The sequence below is a fragment of the Lontra canadensis genome, unplaced genomic scaffold (assembly GCF_010015895.1).
Source record: "Lontra canadensis isolate GAN:19392208 unplaced genomic scaffold, GSC_riverotter_1.0 scaffold3, whole genome shotgun sequence".
NCBI lineage: Eukaryota > Metazoa > Chordata > Mammalia > Carnivora > Mustelidae > Lontra > Lontra canadensis.
The window spans coordinates 20196462-20213857 of NW_022630997.1; the positions used below are offsets into that span (position 1 = coordinate 20196462).

Sequence of the window (17396 nt, forward strand, 5' to 3'; positions counted from 1 at the left end):
ATATTCTTTGACTCCCCCCACACCTTAAAACATTACAGAGCAACCAGCGACGGACAATCCTTGAAATGATCCTGGGTTTCTTGAAGCTGCACCAGAAATGGAGCTATGAAGACAAGGGTGAGATACCTTCCAGGTGTGGTGTCCTGGGCTGAGCTGAGCACTGTATTCCTGTAAAGGATGGCAGGCAAAGAATGCTACAGAGAAGTACTCTAGAACCTGAGGTTGTAGCACAAGAGAACACTCACCAGATGAGGCCTGTTTATTTTTTCCCAGTGTACCTCCTGGAGACACCCAGTGGATTAAGTTCTTTGAGTCTTGCCCCAAGTTGTCTTTGTATCACTGCTGAGTCAGGGCTCCCCTCTAACCTGGACTCTGTCTGTCCCTAGAAGAAAGGCCGCTGAATGGCTTCAAGGACCAGCTGTGCTCACTGGTGTTCATGGCTCTGACAGACCCCAGCACCCAGCTTCAGCTTGTTGGCATCCGTACATTCGCAGTCTTGGGTGCCCAGCCAGGTACACTTAAGAGAAAGAGAAAAGGAAGGGTATTGATTGTTCCTTGCTATTTTCTGTCTTCAGTGAAGAGCAACCTTAATTCCCTGGTTCTCACTGTAACTGTGGGTGATTGAAATTTTTTTTTTTTTTTTTTAAGATTTGAGAGTGCATAAGCAGGGGGAGGGGCAGAGAGACAAGCAGATATCCTGCTGAGCGGTGAGCCCCACAACACAGGGCTCCATCCCAGGACCCTGAGATCATAAGCCAAAGCCCACAGCTAAACCGACTGAACCATCCAGGCGCCCCATAGTTTATGATTTCTAATAGAAATCATATTAGAACCCTTCCTATTAGAAGGGTTGTGGTGGCTACAGAGGAAGAATGATGAGGTTTGTGTTTCTTTCTAACACAGATCTCCTCTCTTCCGGAGACTTGGAGCTGGCAGTGGGTCACTTGTACAGACTGAGCTTCCTGGAGGAGGACTCCCAGAGTTGGTGAGAATCAAAAGCAGCGAGATAGAGCAAGCTGTTCCAGGGCTCTGTGTTTCTGACCCTTGAGTGTCCCTAGGGGAGGTGGCCCCTCTGTTTGGCTCTGGCTACCAACTGATTGGAGATATGCCAGACTTCTTTCTTTTGAGGCCATTAAAAAATCCTGTCCAACTTGGTGTAGGTACTTGAGTTCTGCTCTTTAGCAAGACAGGCTTGGGAGCCCGCACCCCTGAATCTGTCTAGTGGCAGGCTGAGGCTAGAAACTATAGGCCAGGTCTCAGCTTTTGCCCATTTGCCCTATGCCCCAGCAGGGTGGCAGCACTGGAAGCATCAGGAGCCCTGGCCGCTCTCTATCCCATAGCCTTCAGTAGCCACCTGGTGCCCAAGCTTGCGGAGGAACTGCACAGAGGTATGTGTCTCTGACCCTCTGTGGCTCACCCCTTCCCAGGGATGTTTGGGGCCTTCATGCGTGCCATCACACAGTGAAATCATGTCTCCTGGGTTGCTTTCAGGGGAGTTAGATTTGTCTAGAGGGGATGAGCCCACCAAACGCTCCCGGCATCTACGCTGTTTGCAAGCCTTGTCGGCTATATCAACACATCCCAATATTGTCAAGGAGACCCTGCCTCTGCTGCTACAGCATCTCTGCCGGATGAACAAAGGTAACGGCCGGGAATAATCATCAAGGGGCTGGGCTGAATGGGGAACCGTGGGCAGCTTCGGAGTTGATGCCTCTAAGCCAGTGGTCCATTGGTGGCTATATTAAAAATGGTGATGCCTGGGCCTCAGTTCAGCTGAGTCAGTCTCTGAGGAGGGATGGGGCTTGAACAACAGGAATTGTTGAGAGTTCGGGTGATTTCAGCGTGAAGCCAGAATTGAAAAGCACCATTCTAGGGCCATGCTACTCAAAATGTGTTCCATCAACCAGCAGCCTGGGCACCGTCTGGGAACTTGGTAGAAGTGCAGAATCTCAGGCCCTAGTGATGAAAATTTGAGCAGGGTCTCCAACTAACTCCTCTGCACCACTGCTCTAGGCGTAAGTGACAGCAGCTATTGCTGCTGTGAACCTGTGCAAGCCCACCGTGGGCCCTCACTAATTTCCTAAGCTCCCGCCTTTGCACCGGCCAGCTTTTCGTGGCAGAGCCAGTGGGTGTTCCAGCAGCCAGTACGTAGCAGAAGGAGTATGGCCGGGGTTTGACTCCTAACTTTGCACTTACTGTGACCCTGGGAAACCACTGGTAGTTTCATTTAGCCTCCACGTCCTCCTCTGTGAAGTGGGGGAAATGATATTCTTGGGGAGTTATGAGAACTAAAGGAGAAAATGTATGCGTGCTCCTCCTGCAGAGTTGACTCCCAATTCTGCTCCAAAATCAGAGTAGGTGAAAAAGAGCAGGCAAGAGAATACAGTTACTTGGCTCTTTATAATATGCTCTTGGACTCTTTAGTCACTCATCTTTGATTATTCTTCCCATAGTCTGTATCTGAAACACCTGGAAGTGCTTTTAAGAAAACTTGACAGAGAATATTTTCTCATCACACAGGGACTGTGGTTGCAGAAACCAGTGAAGTTCTTGCCGTCTGTCAGAGCCTCCAGCAGGTGGCAGAGAAATGCCAGCGGGACCCCGAGAGCTGCTGGTATTTCCATCAGACAGCTGTACCTTGCCTGCTTGCCTTGGCTGTGCAGGCTTCCATGCCAGGTGACTTTCTGCAGCCCAGACTTGGAGCTCGCCTGACCCTAGACCTCAGCTTTCCACTAGTGTTGAGCGTCACTGTCACCCTGAGGCTATCACTGGTATCACATTCTGTACCAGCAGAGGCTTCTTTTGAATGCTTTGTCCCCAAAGTGAGATTTCACTTCAAGCAAAGGGTGCCAACCTGACCGGTGTTAGCAACACCAGAGCAATGCATACCTTTTTTCTCTATAATTGCTATGTGATTAGTTTAGTTAAAAATTAGGCCTTGGAGTTAAGCTGACCTGGTTGGCCAGCTTCAACTCCACCACTTGTTAACTTAAGTGAAGATACTTAGCCTTTGTATGCCTCTGTTCCCTTGCTTATAAGGGGAAGGCAAAGAGTAGTATCTGCGTCACAGGGTAGTTAGTAAGGATTAAATAAAAATGTGTGGTGCCTGGCAACATAGTACATAGTATGTACCTGTGGGGGCTCCCTGTAGGTAGCTGCTATAATGAGGACCCATGATGATTAAATCTGTGTGACCTTTAAGTTTGGGAAAAACTAAAATATTCCTAAAGTTAAGAAGATTGTGATAGTTAGCTTTATTCTCCACATTGCCAGCCTAAGGATAGCACAGTGTATTCAAGAACTCGTGGCCCACGTTAGCCACTCCGGCTTCTGGGGTTGTGCTGGTGCTCAGGGCTGCTGGGGACCTTAGCACCACTAGAGGACAGGTTAGAAACTGCTGCCATTGTGACTAGAATTGTGGTGATGACAGGGCCTAATCATCTGAACCAGAGTCATGGCATGGTGATGGTGTGTGTATGTGTGTGTTGATTTTTCAGAGAAGGAACACTCAGTTCTGAGAAAAGTACTGTTGGAAGATGAGGTCTTGGCTGCCCTGGTGTCTGTCATTGGCACTGCCACTACCCACTTGAGCCCTGAGTGAGTATAATCATTGATGTGGCTTGATCCTAGGCAGGAGGATAGCAGTCTTGGAGAGAAGCCGCAGATAGCTGCCTTCGGAACTGTCCTTTTACTCAGAATCAAATGTGGAGGGAGTTGTTTTGCTGGCAAAGGAAAAGGAAGGGGCTTTTTTTAGCACCGTGTGTTATAAGGGTTGGGGAAGCATGGGCTAATGTTTCTTAGCACAGATGTGCGTTAAGAATCACCTGGGGAGCATTTTTGTTTGTTTATTTTTTAATTTATGTATTTATTTATTTTGGAAATATACATTGAGTTCTCTGACTGGATTATAAGCTCTAGGAGAACGGGGATTTAATCTCCCTGCTTCACTGCTAAATCACCAGGGCCTAAAATGGGAACGGTTCTTAGCACATAATATATGCTAAATTAATACTTGTTGAATGCGTGAAAGATCATGATCTGGCCCATTGACCCAGTGACGCTCATGTGAACTGAGGGTACTTGAGAACCCTGGCTCCTTGGTGATACATAGTCTTCTCTCCCCAGCTTAGCTGCCCAGAGTGTCGCCCACATTGTGCCCCTTTTCTTGGATGGCAACATTTCCTTTCTGCCTGAAAACAGCTTTCCTTGCAGATTCCAGCCATTCCAGGTAAGGGCCTAATGGACCAGAAGGGAAAGAATCTTGGACTTCTTTTTTGTAAGATTGTATTTATTTGAGAGAGAGTGTGCGCAAGACAGCATAAGCAGTGGAGGAGACGCAAACTCTGCTGAGCAGGGAGCCCGATGCAGGGCTCGATCCCAGGACCCTGGGTCATGACCTGAGCCGAAGGCAGACGTTTAACCAACTGAGCCACCCAGGCGCCCCAGGACTCCTTTCCTTCAAATTTTTAGGGCTAATAGGGGATGGGTTTGGGGACAGACGAGCCTAGTGCTGCGAGACAGGCTTGCTAGAGCTCTTCTTCTTTTATAGGATGGTTCCTCAGGGCAGAGGCGGCTAGTTGCACTGCTCATGGCCTTTGTGTGCTCCTTACCTCGAAATGTGAGTACATTTGGGGAGTACCCTAATTTAACCCTGATAAGGGGAGGCAGCTCCCAAGTGACTTCCGGTCAGAAACTTGCCGTAGGCTAAGCTGATGTATTTTCCTCACTGGAGAATTTAGTTCTCATCCATTCTGGCCCCTGCTGCCACTTTCTACTGGGTATCTCTTGGAGTGCAAGTGTTCTCTTCGTGCATCACATGGTCAGGTTTTGTGTAGGTGGAAATCCCTCAGCTGAACCAACTCATGCGGGAGCTTGTGGAGCTGAGCTGCTGCCCCAGCTGCCCGTTCTCCTCCACCGCCGCTGCCAAGTGCTTTGCAGGACTCCTCAACAAGCTCCCTGCAGGTACTGAGATGAGGCTGGGGGCGGGAGCCTCCTGGAAGCAATTACTGATGAAATCTTGGAAGTTCAGCCTTTACAAAAAGGAGCTGCTAATAATATAATAGGGACTACCAAGGGACAGTGCTTGGGACAAGAGTCAAGACCAAAGTTGGGCAAAGCTTACGGGACATAAGATAAGAGGGTTCAAGCAGAGTGCTCTGTCTAGGTCTGTCATCCTACTCCTCCCTGTGGGAGAGATCATTTTTTTCTAGAAGTAGACCGCTCTTTCCGAATACTAGTACCCCTGTGTTATGAGATACCAGGCTCTCACCCTAGTGTCCTGGAGCTGAGTGGGCAAAGTCAGCCAGATTGTGTACTATTCTCTTCTAAAGGCCTCAGGGAGCCCTGCATTTAAATGATTTATATCCTTTGTTGTTAAAGGAGAAATGTGTAGCCTCTGCATCAGTGTTCCTTATTTTTAGGACAACAGGTGGATGAATTCCTGCAGCTAGCTGTGGACAAAGTAGAGGCTGGCCTGAGCCCTGGGCCCTGTCGTAGTCAGGCCTTCACACTGCTTCTCTGGGTAAGGAGCCAGAATGGATTCTGATTAGACAGAGACAGTTCTATCTGGTTAAATGAAATTTCTCCATTTGACCTTGAACCATAAGCATGCTTCTTGGGGTTCTGGGGTTCAAATGTCGTGCTCTATTCTCTTTCTGATTACAGGTAACAAAGGCCCTGGTACTCAGATATCACCCTCTCAGCTCCTGCCTTACAGACCGGGTAAGTCTGTTCTGGAGACAGGAGAGCTGAGGACCCAACAGTTTTCCTTGTTTATCATCCTAGAAATGACAGCCATCCTCCTCTTGAGTATTTAAGATTCATTCTTCTCTTCTGGTGCACCTCTTTTCTGCAGCTCACGGGCCTTCTGAGTGATCCGGAACTAGGCCCAGCAGCAGCCGACGGCTTCTCTCTGCTCATGTCTGACTGCACGGATGTGCTGACACGCGCTGGCCACGCTGAGGTGCGGCTCATGTTCCGCCAGCGCTTCTTCACAGATAACGTGCCTGCTTTGGTGCAGGGCTTCCATGCTGCTTCCCAAGGTGAGAGGGGATCTAAAAGAAAGGCCCCAAATATAGAGACCTTTCCTTTGCTCAGGGCACATTCTCTCAAATAATTTGGGACCTGAGTGCTGCTTTAGAGCTGCAGTGTCGCCTGTACCTGAAAGGCTAAATTTCCAAATGCTTGTTGCACTTTTTTCCTTTAATGAGTCTCTCTGCCTTTTCTGAGCTTAAAGGTTTGTGGGGTTTTTTTCCCAACCTTTTGCTCGGCTGATGTCCCAGCTTCATCAGAGATTGAAGTTGAATTCCCAAGCTCTATATCTGAGACCAGTGTCTGCCTAAGCTTTTCCATGTTTTTACAGATGTGAAGCCAAATTACCTGAAGGGCCTGTCTCATGTACTTAATAGGCTGCCTAAGCCTGTGCTCTTGCCAGAGTTGCCCACGGTAAGCCCTGCAGTCAGAGCCTCAGACGGGGGGCCTAAGGCAGTGTCCCCAGCCGGGGCATGATGAGGTGGAGGAAAAGCGGGCTTACCACATACATGATCGTGCCTGCCTTCTCTGTGGCCCTTTAGCTGCTTTCCTTGCTGCTGGAGGCCCTGTCCTGCTCTGACTGTGTAGTACAGCTCTCCACCCTCAGCTGCCTTCAGCCTCTTCTGTTGGAAGCACCCCAGGTCATGAGTCTTCACGTGGACACCCTCGTCACCAAGTTTCTGAACCTCAGCTCTAGCCCTTCCATGGTGCGTTAAGCCCCCACAACTCTTTGGCATCTGTGTGTCTCCTTCATGGGTCTCCTCTCACCCCCTGGGATTGTGTTCCAGGCGGTCCGGATTGCTGCGCTGCGGTGTATGCACGCTCTTACTCGTCTGCCCACCCCTGTGGTAAGTACCTCTTTGGCCTGGACCCTTCTTAGAAGAGCCAGAGAAGTACCTTTTTGCCTTAACAAGCAGGACTGGCCACCCTGCTGTGTGACTGCTGTGTGAGGTATGCACAGGCAGGCATTTACCTGACTGCTCTGTGATGGAATGGCCATCCTGCCACAGCATCCTCTCGAATCGCTAAAGAAGAGGAAAACATTAGTTGTAGAGGCAGAGAAGCAGCCCTTTCAGTTGCTTTGGTTGAGCAAAGCTGTGGCTCTTTTAACTCCACAGCTGCTGCCATACAAACCACAGGTGATCCGAGCTTTAGCCAAGCCCCTGGATGACAAGAAGAGACTGGTGCGCAAGGAGGCAGTATCAGCCAGGGGAGAATGGTGAGTTTCTAGGTCATGGGCAAGATGGAATTGAAATGAGCCTCATTGCTGATGCTGGCAACATTCTTTTTGCCTACAGGTTTCTGCTGGGGAGCCCTGGCAGCTGAGCCCTCAGTCCCAGCCTAGGCTGTTCCGACAGACAATCTAACCTGGAATTACTAACTATCAAGCCATCTTGCCCAAGGCAGGGAGACCACTGGCCTCTGATTGCCTCTCCGTGGGCCACTGTTGCTGGCTGTTTAACATAGGAATCCTGACCTCTAAGGCTTTGTGAAGTAACTGAGTGTGAGACCACTTGTATTTGAAGAAAATCTTGGTCTTAGGGCTCTTCCATTTACTTGTCAGAAGAAGGAAGATATGCTGCTGTGGGGCGAATGAAGATGAATGTGGCTTTGAGGACCAGGATGATGGATGTGTGTGTACCTACTGGAAAATAAAGGTTTCTTTTGGTAATGGGGCTGTCAGATATTTTCCCCCTCCCCATGTATGTCTCTGTGGCACCTAACTAGAGCACCACTGTGTAAGCTAGAGGAACACTAACAGGGACTTGCCAGGAATTCTTGGGGGCATCCACCCCTCCAAGTAGAGCACAGGAAGCATGACCAGAACACATACTCACCAGGCCCTGACTCTGACTTCTCCCTTCCTCACCCTCCAGTAAAAGCAAAGGGAAGCTACGTATCTTTAAAAATCAAATACCTTTATTTTTCACCTTCAGCAGCATGTGAGAAGTGGCAGTGACCTCAGCAGTAGGCATGGTGTCTTGCCCTGTTGAGAAGCCAGAATCTCTGCTCTACTGTTCAGGTGTTTCCTCAGACAGCAAGTGGAAGAGGAGGTGGCCAACCCCAGTGCTGGAACCTGGAGGAGGTTGGGGTCAGCACCTGGCAAGGTTGCTAGCTGCCTAATCTCCAGTCTGGGGCTGGAACTTCAGTTTGCCTGAGCTGAGTAAAGGAACATCAGTCCTAGGATTTTTCCACATCGTGCCTTGTTTCTGCAGTAGCCAGGAGACTGGTCCTTGAGTTGTCCCTGTCTCTAAGGCAGGCCCATTGACTTTTTTGCCCAAGGATCCCGAGAAGCTATCCTTGGAGGCCCTTGAGACACCGTAGGAAACAGGGTGGTGCTCAAGCTGTGGCTGACACAATCCAGCTCACACTGCCATCACAGAGGCTGAGTGAGCAGTTACCCAGGGAGGGGGGTCCCAGCTCATTCCATTCCCATGGGGCAGATGACTGGAAGGTAACAGCACCCGAGTAAGCCAGTGCCTATAAGAGAAGACAGAATGAGTTCCAAGAGTTCCTGGTCTTCCTTCCTGATCCTCAGTCCTCAGCAAAGATTCAAGGTATCCTCAAGCTACATTGGCATTAATCCCAAAAGTAACAAAAGTTCTAGTTTGTCCCATGTGCCCTCTGGTGTCTGGAGGGCCTTTAGAGGTTTCAAGCGAAACTTCTAAGGGACCACTCCAAGCAGTGTCAGGCAGGACTGCAATGAGGACAGGCAAGGGAAGAGAGCAGGTACTTCTGGTCTCCTGGTTACTACAGTCTTAGGAGTTGCAATTTGAAAAGTGGTTTACCCTTTTCTCTTGGGCTCAGGGGGGAACTTCATTTTTTTGTCCTAGGACTTGTGTTACAAATAGATGACTACAATCTCACATGTTGCTGGCCTGAACTCCAGACACTGGCATACAAATGGGAGAAGGTTGGTGGTCACTGTGTCCTACCTAGAAGTCCCTTCTTGACAGCAGCTCTCTCAGGGCTCTGCTGTGGTCATCTGTAAGCCACATACGCATGTACACCACACAGTTTTGGCCTTAAGCCCCTTTGGCTCACTTGAACAGTGATCTCTACTCCGAGTCTAGATCTGCAGTGGTCCAGTATGGGAGCCACTAGCCACATGTGCCTATTTAAATTAGTGACAATTAAATTAAAAATATAACTTGTGGGTGCATTAGCCACATTTTAAGTGTTCAGCAACCATATGTGGCTAGTGGCTAATATCTTAAACAACATAGGTACAGAAAACTTTTCTTATCACAGTGAGTTCTACTGGATGGCACTGGACTAGATGTTATACTTTACCTTCCTGTATCCACACCCAGGAAAACCTTCCAGTTGTCCAGGCAGCCATAGTTGTAATGATTCCTAAAAGCCTAGAGCCAAGAAAAACAGGTTTTTAAAAAAAAAAAAAAAAAAGTTTTTACAAACGCTTCTTTACTTAATTCCCTCCTAATTTTAAAGCCTAAATTGGCTAAGCTAAGGCTCAGCTAGGCAAGTTCTGACCTTTTATGAGGCCTGCCCTTATTGGCCCTGGCCATGGCTTCTGTTTCCAGGACAGCAGGTTTAGTTACCCCCCACCCCAAGCCCTCAGCCCTACTCACTCTGCCCTTGGCCTGCAGCCGACGTCTCTCCTTCTTGTTGATGTGCCTTTCGATACTAGTCTCACCTCGACTGATGAGAACGGCATGCCACATAGTTAGGGCACCCAAGGCAAGTGCTACGGAACTAAGAAAAGAGGGGCCGAGATTGGTGGGGAGCTTAGGGGAGAGGGAGGCTACAAGTAGGTCTGAATCCGAAACTGAGCTGAGCAATGATCCCCTGGAAACCTCTCTAAGTCTTATCTCCCCGCCTATGTCATAGGTCAGTTGTTGCTTCACTATGTCTATTAAAAACATCAACAAAGAAGCATCAACATGGACAAAGAATAAATTATGTGGAAAGAAGGATGGGGAAACAAGTCTGCGTTGCTAATAAAAATGGTCCATATTTCCTAAAATACCCATGCTTAGGAAACAGCAGCAGGTACTAAAAGCACCGGGTTTAGAACAGGCAGCACACATTTCTGATCCCGGCTCTCCCACTCCCAGCTGTGATCACACGGCAGCTCACTTCACCCTCTCATCTTCAGTTCTCCTCATCTGGAAATTGCACTGTCCTACCCTGAGGTAGGAGCTTAACTTACCTTGGCACATAACACTCAGTGCTAGCATCCTTAATGTTCCCTGCCCCAAAACACTGAAGAAAATGAAGCACTGACTCTTTGCCAAGCTAAGTCACACCAGGAACAGCAGCAGATGACAGGTGGGTCCCTGCCCACACATGGGCACTGGAACGGTTTTCCTCTAGCTGCCCCCCACTTAAACTGTCAAAAACGAGCGTTTGATACCTGCACAGGAACCAGAGGTAGACAAGACTCTTGTGAGTCACCCTTTCTCGGAAGGAGAAGGTGGGTGGTGGGGTCTGGTGATACGTCTAGAAAAAGAAGAGCAGGGTTGTTCATTTGCTCTGTTGGTCTCTACCACAGCCCCCAGCACCTGCAGGCAGGGAAGTGACCAAAGCCCAGGGTGAGAAAGTAGGGAGTCAAGCCACAGAGAACTCAGGGCAGCAGCCAGATGGGTGGGCCAAGCCCGGCGGCAGCATCATGTGGACACATACTGGGCAGAGCGGGTCTGGACAGGATGGCAAAGCACAGGAGGAGCCGACCCTGAGCCTTCAGATTTGACAACACAAATGGGGCTCCAGGGGAAGCCACTCCACTTCCCAGCGAGAACGCCCTCACTATGTAGCTGCAATCCTCAAGAGAGGAGGCTGGGCCCACACCCAGAATATAAGCACAAGCAGGGAGAACTGAGCTCCGCTGAGGGCTGAAAGGGCAGCAGAGGTTAAGTGGTACAGTCATGACCCAAGACCTCAGAATTAGGGGTCCTTAAAGGCCCAGGAGAAGCGATGATCCTGACAACGGATGCAGAAAGACCAGGAACAAAGGGTGATCAGACTGGCTCAGCCTGATCTCTGTCCCCTGGAACCCCATTACACAGACTAACACAGACTCCTTGCTGCTCAGGCCATCACCAAGGCAGAGTCCTCGCTCCGCCCAAAGAAGGTGATAATGGGATAGAGAGCCCAAAACTGTCACAAACCAGGGATTTTAGTTTACCCAGGCCACAGAGCCTGCCCATGGCAGACAGCCTCCCAGAATACCCCTGATCCAGTCTTGAGAGGCCCCTCAGCCAGCCTCTACAACTGCACTAGCAGGTGGGCCCCCGCTGCCTCAGCAACTCTATACCCCCCGGCCTGAGCAGCAGGAGGCAGTGGGGTGGGGACAGCCCACCTGGTTGGCAACCGCCTGTAGTTTGTTCTTGTCGAGCTGTTTCATTTTCTAAGGGGATGGAAAACAGTGCTGGTTATACTCTTAGGCCTCTAGGATGGGGGTGCTACCAGCCCCACTCCTTAGGGACAAATTCCACGCTCCCAAATTCTACTGAGCTATCCTGCTCCTAACCATGGGCTCACCTCGATGGCAGCATAAGCTTCCCGGAAGAGGTCCCAACTTCCGTAGCTGCAGTAGACACAGCCCAGAGTCATGAAAAAGCAGAAAGAGAAGAAGTACCGATGGTTATAGTGGCCCACACAGTTGTTTAGCCAGGCTGGTAGGAGAAGGATTAAGGATAAGACCAAACGCAGCTTCTGATCTCTGGTTCATCCCTGCTTCATAATGGCATCATCCAAACACAGGGCTTCCAGTTACCAAGAACTGTATCCCAAAGGCAGGAAAACACAGGACTGTTCCCAGAGGTTAAAGTTTTTCAGAGCCTTCACCAGTCCCACTGGGAAATTGTGAAAACTGAAATCCTTCAGCAAAATGAATCTGCCAATACTTCAACCTAGCTTAGGTTAACCAGCCACCTGTAAGGGACAGTACAGAGGTGCCAGTGGTTCCACCTGGCACACCCAGTGGACACCATGAAGCCCAAACAACTCTTAACATCCCACAAATGTTAGCATGACAGTCTACAAAAGAGAACTATTAGATCCCCTGCTCCACGAAGGCCTGTCCCAGAGCTTGTAAGCCTCCTGCTTCTCCCCGGCCAGCCCTGGCCCCAGAGATGGCCAGTCCCCACCACTCCTCTTCTACTAACTTTCACGAGCCCAGTGTTCTTGGAGGGATGATGCCTTGGTTGTGGCCCTTAACCCAGTGCGGGGCTCTGGAGCTAAAGGAACAGGCCTCAGGCAGAAGAGATCATAAAAGGATACGGCAGTGGTGATCCATCTTCAGCACACACCTGTGAGGGAGGGACACAGGCTCTGTTACGGTGGCCAAAGTTCTTGAGAGGTCAGTGCCCATCCTTTCCTACAAGGCCCAGCATCCTGCTGAGGTGGAAAGGGCACAGACTTTGAAGAGAGCCAGGCCTTGCTTCCAAACCCTGCTTCACTGGCTACATGATCTTGGACAAGGTTAACTCCTCTCTGAAGCTCGGTGTCCACAGTGGTGACAATGCCTAACCCAGGACCATCCTGAGGACCAGGTGTCACGACGTGAGGGCACACTGCCTGGTGTATGACGGGCGCTTCATGAACGTCTTCTCAAACTTTAGGTCTAAATTTTGCCCTAGGGTTTCAGCAGAAGGGCCACAGCCTGGGTTCACAGCAAGCAAAGCCAAGACCCACCTATTGCAGATGCTGCAGTGGTGTGTTCGGGCTGGCTTGGGGTAAATGCACTTCTTACAAATGGAGACTGTTGCGATGTCATTCCGGCCCTGTGCAGAGGGAGAAAAGCATCACGACAATGGCAGCAGCACAGTTCTGGACCTCAGAAGGTACCAAGGCACTCTCCCTCCCCACTCCTGGGGCTGGCTCCCACAGCCCGCAGCTCTATCCCTCCCACATGGCCCTGTGGGGACCGACCTGCGGTGGGTATCCAGGTGGAGTGGTGATGGCCTGGTAGTAATGGAAGACGATAAGGATCAGATTCCAGTGGCTGTAGAAGAAGTGCCAGCAGAGCCGTGGCACTGAGTACGTTCGGAGGATGAGAGGCAGGACGCATAGGTAGGCAATGGCCACGATGGAGCTGGTCAGCACAATCACCAACACCACGAACACCTGCCCACACCAGTGAGGTTGGGGAGACACCGTCAGAGTTTGCCAACACCAAGGGCAGACTCGGGAATTTCCCTGGGGTAGGGGGTTGGTGTGGGTCCCAAACCCAATGTGGGTCCACCAGACACATGTCCTTCTACTACCCCCAAAACAGCCCTTTTCCTGCTCCCTGGGCATCACTCACCACCCCACACCAGCGGATCACGTTGTCCACCAGCCAGTAGATAGGCTCAAAGGCAGCATCGACAGCGGTGTCACTGCCCCCAAAGGAATTGTAGAGCAGGGAGCGCAGGCAGACCTTGCCATAGCGCCAGCGCTGTACCACGCCCCGGAGCAGAGGTGGGCATCGGCGCCTGTAGCCCAGGAGCAGAAGCAGGCGCAGGCAGAGGCGGGCGGGCCCCAGCAGCAGGCTCCGCTGGCCCCGCATGGCTCCTAGGAGAGCACACCATTGTGAGGAGCTGGTCAGGTCCTGTCCCTCCCTATCTCGTCAGGGAGGAGGGGGCAAAGACCTCAGAATGAGGCCCGCCTGCGCCAGTCACCAGCTGTGGCAAGTAGGAAGGTCACTTCACTTCTCTGCAGAATAGGTGGCGCCAGTGTCCCAACCAGATTACACGGGGTAGGGTCTGGAGGTTCTGAACCTGCAGAAATCCTACTTCTATTACACCACATGGGTGCAGAGCAAATCCAAGATGAGGCATACCTAGAGTAAAGAGCCACAGTAAAGGGCTCGGGGAGAGGCAGGCAGCTCCAAGCCAAGGCAGGGTCTTCGGAGTTCTCTGTGTAGACAGAGCAGTAGTGGAGCACAGCGGACAAGCACCACACCTCTGTGGGCAGGGCCATCACAGGGGAGGATTCCCAGGGTCTCCTGCCTGCTCTAGCCCACCCACCCACCTCCAAACAATTGTTCTTCACCAAGGAATGGCCAGTGGGGGGGGGGTAAGCGCGTAGCATGTGGGTCCTACATCTAGATCTGCCCTGGTGCTGAATCTCTGCAGAAGATACTCATCTTTCCTCCTTCCTCTGGGCTAATGTTACAAGCCACCAGACCCAGCCTGGTAGCCTGAGAGTCCCTGTCTCCTGTCAGGACACCTCAGCTACCCTACATGACATCAGATGCTTGGTCTCCAATTCCAGTCCCAGCCCCACCCCAAGGATACAAAAGCCAAGACAACTTCAGGTGTTCACAGCAGAACACCACCACAGGCAGGAGACCGTGGCAGTGGGAGGGGGGCCTTCATGCTGTGGCTCACGAAGACTACAGAGCCTGTCCTCTGTGATGAGTCTCCCCTGAGCAGTTCTAGCTGGACACTCATGAGTCTTCTCTGCAGCTGCTGCCCTTGCCCCCAAGCTTCCCAACCAGCCTTCCCACCTCTGAAAGTACCTTCATTCCTCTATGTGAGTTCTACCTCACTCAACAGCCATGGGAGGTCAGCTGCCCAGGCAACGTCCAGAACAGAAGTCATGGGCTCCTTCAATGCTAGTCTCATCAGTTCCGCAGATCAAAGCCCTTACCAGAAAAGAAATTATCTGATTTTCCCCTAGGGCTACTATGTCCTCAGCAACTCCACTGACTTATTTAACAGGCAGCTCAAAACCCAACAGAAACTGGAGGAGGCTGCTCTGCTGTAGAGACAGTTTCAGTTCAGTAACTGGAGCAAGGTGCTCTCCTTGCACACGGGCTTATCACTAGACGCCTTTCAAAACAAACACATTTCATTACCTTCTTCCACAAGCCCTGTAACGACTTCAGGCAAGTAAGAATCCGGCAGACAAGGCCAGCCAAAGAGTAGACAATTCAGTAAGGATTTACTCTGCATCAGGATAAAGAAACTGGCCATTCCCATCACTCCTAGGAGCTAAGAGACTTAAGAAGTAGTGTAGAAATGAGAGAAAGGAAAAAGTCAGCCTTCCTCCTTCCTCTTGAGTTGGAGTCCTATTGCTTGGAACCATGATTTGGCTTGAAGTATGAATTTTCAAAATAGTATATGGCCACAGTTAAATGTAAGAGACAAACGTTTTACCCCACAACAAATCCAAGTGATTCAGATTGTCCACATCACTGTTCATTCCCTTACTGTGGCTAATGGAGAGTTTCCTATTTGCTAAAATACTCTTTATAGCAACAGCTCACAAATAAGATGCATTCCTCGCGTGTTAATAAACAGGAGGTATATGCCATCTCTCCAGTCTACAAAAAACCCAGAAACATTCTTTTTCAGATTCTCCACCTTTCAGACTGTCCTCAACCACCTCTGGTATTCCGGAGTTCTACAGGAAATGCCTGCCTCCAGGACTAGATTTACTCTCATCTACCCCATAACTTGACTAGGGCTCCATTCTGCACTTAAGTAGTTCTGTGACCTTGGGCGAATCACCCAATCTCCTTGTCTTCTCATTCAGTGACAGGGTAGGGTTAAATGCTAAGTTCTCTTCCAGCTCTAACCCTTTATCGTTCTATATATACACTTGGTTAAGGTATAAATGAAATAGGGGCGCCTGGGTGGCTCAGTGGTTAAAGCCTCTGCCTTCGGCTCAGGTCATGATCCCAGGGTCCTGGAATCGAGTCCCGCATCGGGCTCTCTGCTCAGCAGGGAGCCTGCCTCCTCCTCCTCTCTCTCTCTGCCTGCCTCTCTGCCTGCTTGTGATCTGTCAAATAAATAAAAAAAAAAATTTTTTTTTTAATTAAAAAAAAAAAGGTATAAATGAAATATTTACAAAATGCTTAACATGATACCTGGCTCACAGAAGGACTCAATAAATGCTTGTTAAAGAACAGAGGACACAGAAGTGGTGAGGCTGGTTCAACGTCTATCTGTGCTACAAATAATAGCAAGTGCACTCCTGCCAAAGTGATAACATTAAAAAAAGTGTCTGATGCTATCATTCTTTACGGTCAGTGAAGAGAAAAGGAAACCATGGTTAGAATCATAGTACTTAAGAGTAAGAAAGGATTTTGGAAAACATGTCCCAACTAGAAATCAACCCAAACATGTAAGCTGAAAGCTTGTAGATGCAGAGCTACACATCAGATTTGAGCAACTCATTTTAGCTACTGGGGTTTAGGGGGTACGGGGATGGCAGGGAAGAGATACTGTGGTCCATGGGATCACACTTGAACATACGGAGTTCCTTACTTCTCAGGAAATTGAGGTAAAACAGAATTGGAAGAAACTGTGTGTGTGTGTGTGTGTGTGTGTGTGTACGCTGTGGTGGGGTGCGGAGAATGAGAGTGAACACAGGAGGAAACAGCAAAGCTGAGCTTCACTATCACCCCAAGCACAAGCCTTTAGCATTCTGATCCCTCAGTAGCAACCACAGGCCATAGTGACGTCTGCCACCAGATTAGAGGGGATTGAAGTCAGCCACAGCACTCCCCTCTTTCCAAGGCTCTAAGTCACCATCTGTTTTCCAAGGGGAAACTGGGGTGGTGGGGGGCTGGAGGGTTTGCACGGGGAGGGACATATTCCAAAGCCACCAGAAGGCAAGGGAAACTGAGATGAAAGTTGTAGCAAATCTCATCTGGACAAAGATGCTGCTCTCAGGACGTCTGCTGTGTTAAGCAGTAGTTGTCAGTCATCAGTAAGAGCAGCATTCTGCTCATGTGCAGACTTCCATTCCGGACTAACAGGCTTGAAAGAGAAAAAGTTAAGCATGGGCCCACACGACCTGAGATCCGCTTGAGAGGATCCGACTGCAAGATCTGAAGTTGCAGTCACAAAAACCCGGAGAAGGTTTTACTTCTGAATGGGGTGCGTGGTCATTGTGCGATGGAATGGAAGTGGGGGAAAAAAAAAAAACAAAAAACTTGGGTTCCGGTTTGGGCTCTACCTTGAACTATCTTTGAGCCACCAGACAAGTCAAATCCTGTCTCTGGATCTGAGTTTCCAAATCTGTAAAATGGGCAACTTGAGTTGGCTGACCTCCTTCCAGCTCCGCGCGTTACAGGTCCCCAAGGGTGCACTCCGCCAGGCTTGTGCTGGGCAAGGCCGTGCAGGGCGGAGCAAGGAGAGAAGAGGAAACCGGGCTCAGGAAAAGGCCCCGAACAGGGCCCGACCCTAGAAAAAAGGGCAGCACTGGGGAGCAAAGGCCGCGGCTCCGCTCTTACCTGCCGCCCGCCGACTCCCCAGTCAGCCAAATGGAACCCCCGCAGCCTCCGCCGCCGTTCACTGCCACCCCCTCCAGCTCTGCAACCCGGCCGGGCCCGGTTCAGTCCTACCAACCATCGCCCGCCACCCGCAAGACCAGCCCGAAGCCTGGGACCCGTCGCCAGCCCATCC

The 17396-nt window shown here is 50.3% G+C and overlaps 2 protein-coding genes across 10 annotated transcripts in view; one reads left to right on the plus strand and one right to left on the minus strand.

Moving 5' to 3' along the window:
• MMS19 (MMS19 homolog, cytosolic iron-sulfur assembly component) overlaps nucleotides 1-7702 on the plus strand; it is a 33180-nt gene extending 25478 nt beyond the window's left edge. For 3 of the 4 annotated variants that reach the window (XM_032883078.1, XM_032883096.1, XM_032883104.1), the window contains 18 exons: nucleotides 39-117; nucleotides 387-512; nucleotides 904-985; nucleotides 1288-1388; nucleotides 1492-1641; nucleotides 2521-2676; nucleotides 3498-3597; nucleotides 4126-4228; nucleotides 4550-4618; nucleotides 4836-4962; nucleotides 5421-5521; nucleotides 5665-5721; nucleotides 5855-6041; nucleotides 6362-6444; nucleotides 6573-6737; nucleotides 6819-6878; nucleotides 7149-7249; nucleotides 7329-7702. In XM_032883078.1, coding sequence (XP_032738969.1) covers nucleotides 39-117; nucleotides 387-512; nucleotides 904-985; nucleotides 1288-1388; nucleotides 1492-1641; nucleotides 2521-2676; nucleotides 3498-3597; nucleotides 4126-4228; nucleotides 4550-4618; nucleotides 4836-4962; nucleotides 5421-5521; nucleotides 5665-5721; nucleotides 5855-6041; nucleotides 6362-6444; nucleotides 6573-6737; nucleotides 6819-6878; nucleotides 7149-7249; nucleotides 7329-7356 — 1875 coding nt within the window. In that variant the 3' untranslated portion in view covers nucleotides 7357-7702. The remainder of the gene's footprint in view (nucleotides 1-38; nucleotides 118-386; nucleotides 513-903; nucleotides 986-1287; nucleotides 1389-1491; nucleotides 1642-2520; nucleotides 2677-3497; nucleotides 3598-4125; nucleotides 4229-4549; nucleotides 4619-4835; nucleotides 4963-5420; nucleotides 5522-5664; nucleotides 5722-5854; nucleotides 6042-6361; nucleotides 6445-6572; nucleotides 6738-6818; nucleotides 6879-7148; nucleotides 7250-7328) is intronic. The other variant, XM_032883086.1, reaches the window with a different exon arrangement.
• Nucleotides 7703-8285: 583 nt separating this feature from the next.
• Nucleotides 8286-17376, minus strand: ZDHHC16 (zinc finger DHHC-type palmitoyltransferase 16). Of its 6 annotated transcripts, none has more exons than XM_032883132.1 (12): nucleotides 17225-17376; nucleotides 13646-13757; nucleotides 13304-13551; nucleotides 12928-13122; nucleotides 12691-12779; nucleotides 12277-12305; nucleotides 11536-11669; nucleotides 11354-11401; nucleotides 10409-10494; nucleotides 9624-9747; nucleotides 9325-9395; nucleotides 8286-8511 (listed from the first exon to the last, which is right to left on the minus strand). In XM_032883132.1, exons 3-12 carry the CDS (start codon nucleotides 13544-13546, stop codon nucleotides 8397-8399), a joined length of 1134 nt encoding a protein of 377 aa, XP_032739023.1. In that variant the 5' UTR covers nucleotides 13547-13551; nucleotides 13646-13757; nucleotides 17225-17376; the 3' UTR covers nucleotides 8286-8396. The 6 variants fall into 6 exon arrangements, with proteins under 6 accessions (XP_032739023.1, XP_032739010.1, XP_032739014.1 ...); XM_032883119.1 differs by having other exon boundaries at nucleotides 13646-13819; XM_032883123.1 differs by lacking the exon at nucleotides 13646-13757.
• Between the last annotated feature and the right edge of the window lie 20 nt (nucleotides 17377-17396).

Coding starts and splice junctions, on each gene's coding strand:
- ZDHHC16 (XM_032883123.1), bottom strand. CDS start 13,546: ATGCGGGGCCAGCGGAGCCTGCTGCTGGGGCCCGCCCGCCTCTGCCTG. Junction 13,123..13,303: donor TGATCCGCTGGTGTGGGGTG/GTGAGTGATGCC, acceptor TGGTGTGGGCAG/GTGTTCGTGGTGTTGGTGAT. Junction 11,402..11,535: donor AAGCTTATGCTGCCATCGAG/GTGAGCCCATGG, acceptor CCATCCCCTTAG/AAAATGAAACAGCTCGACAA.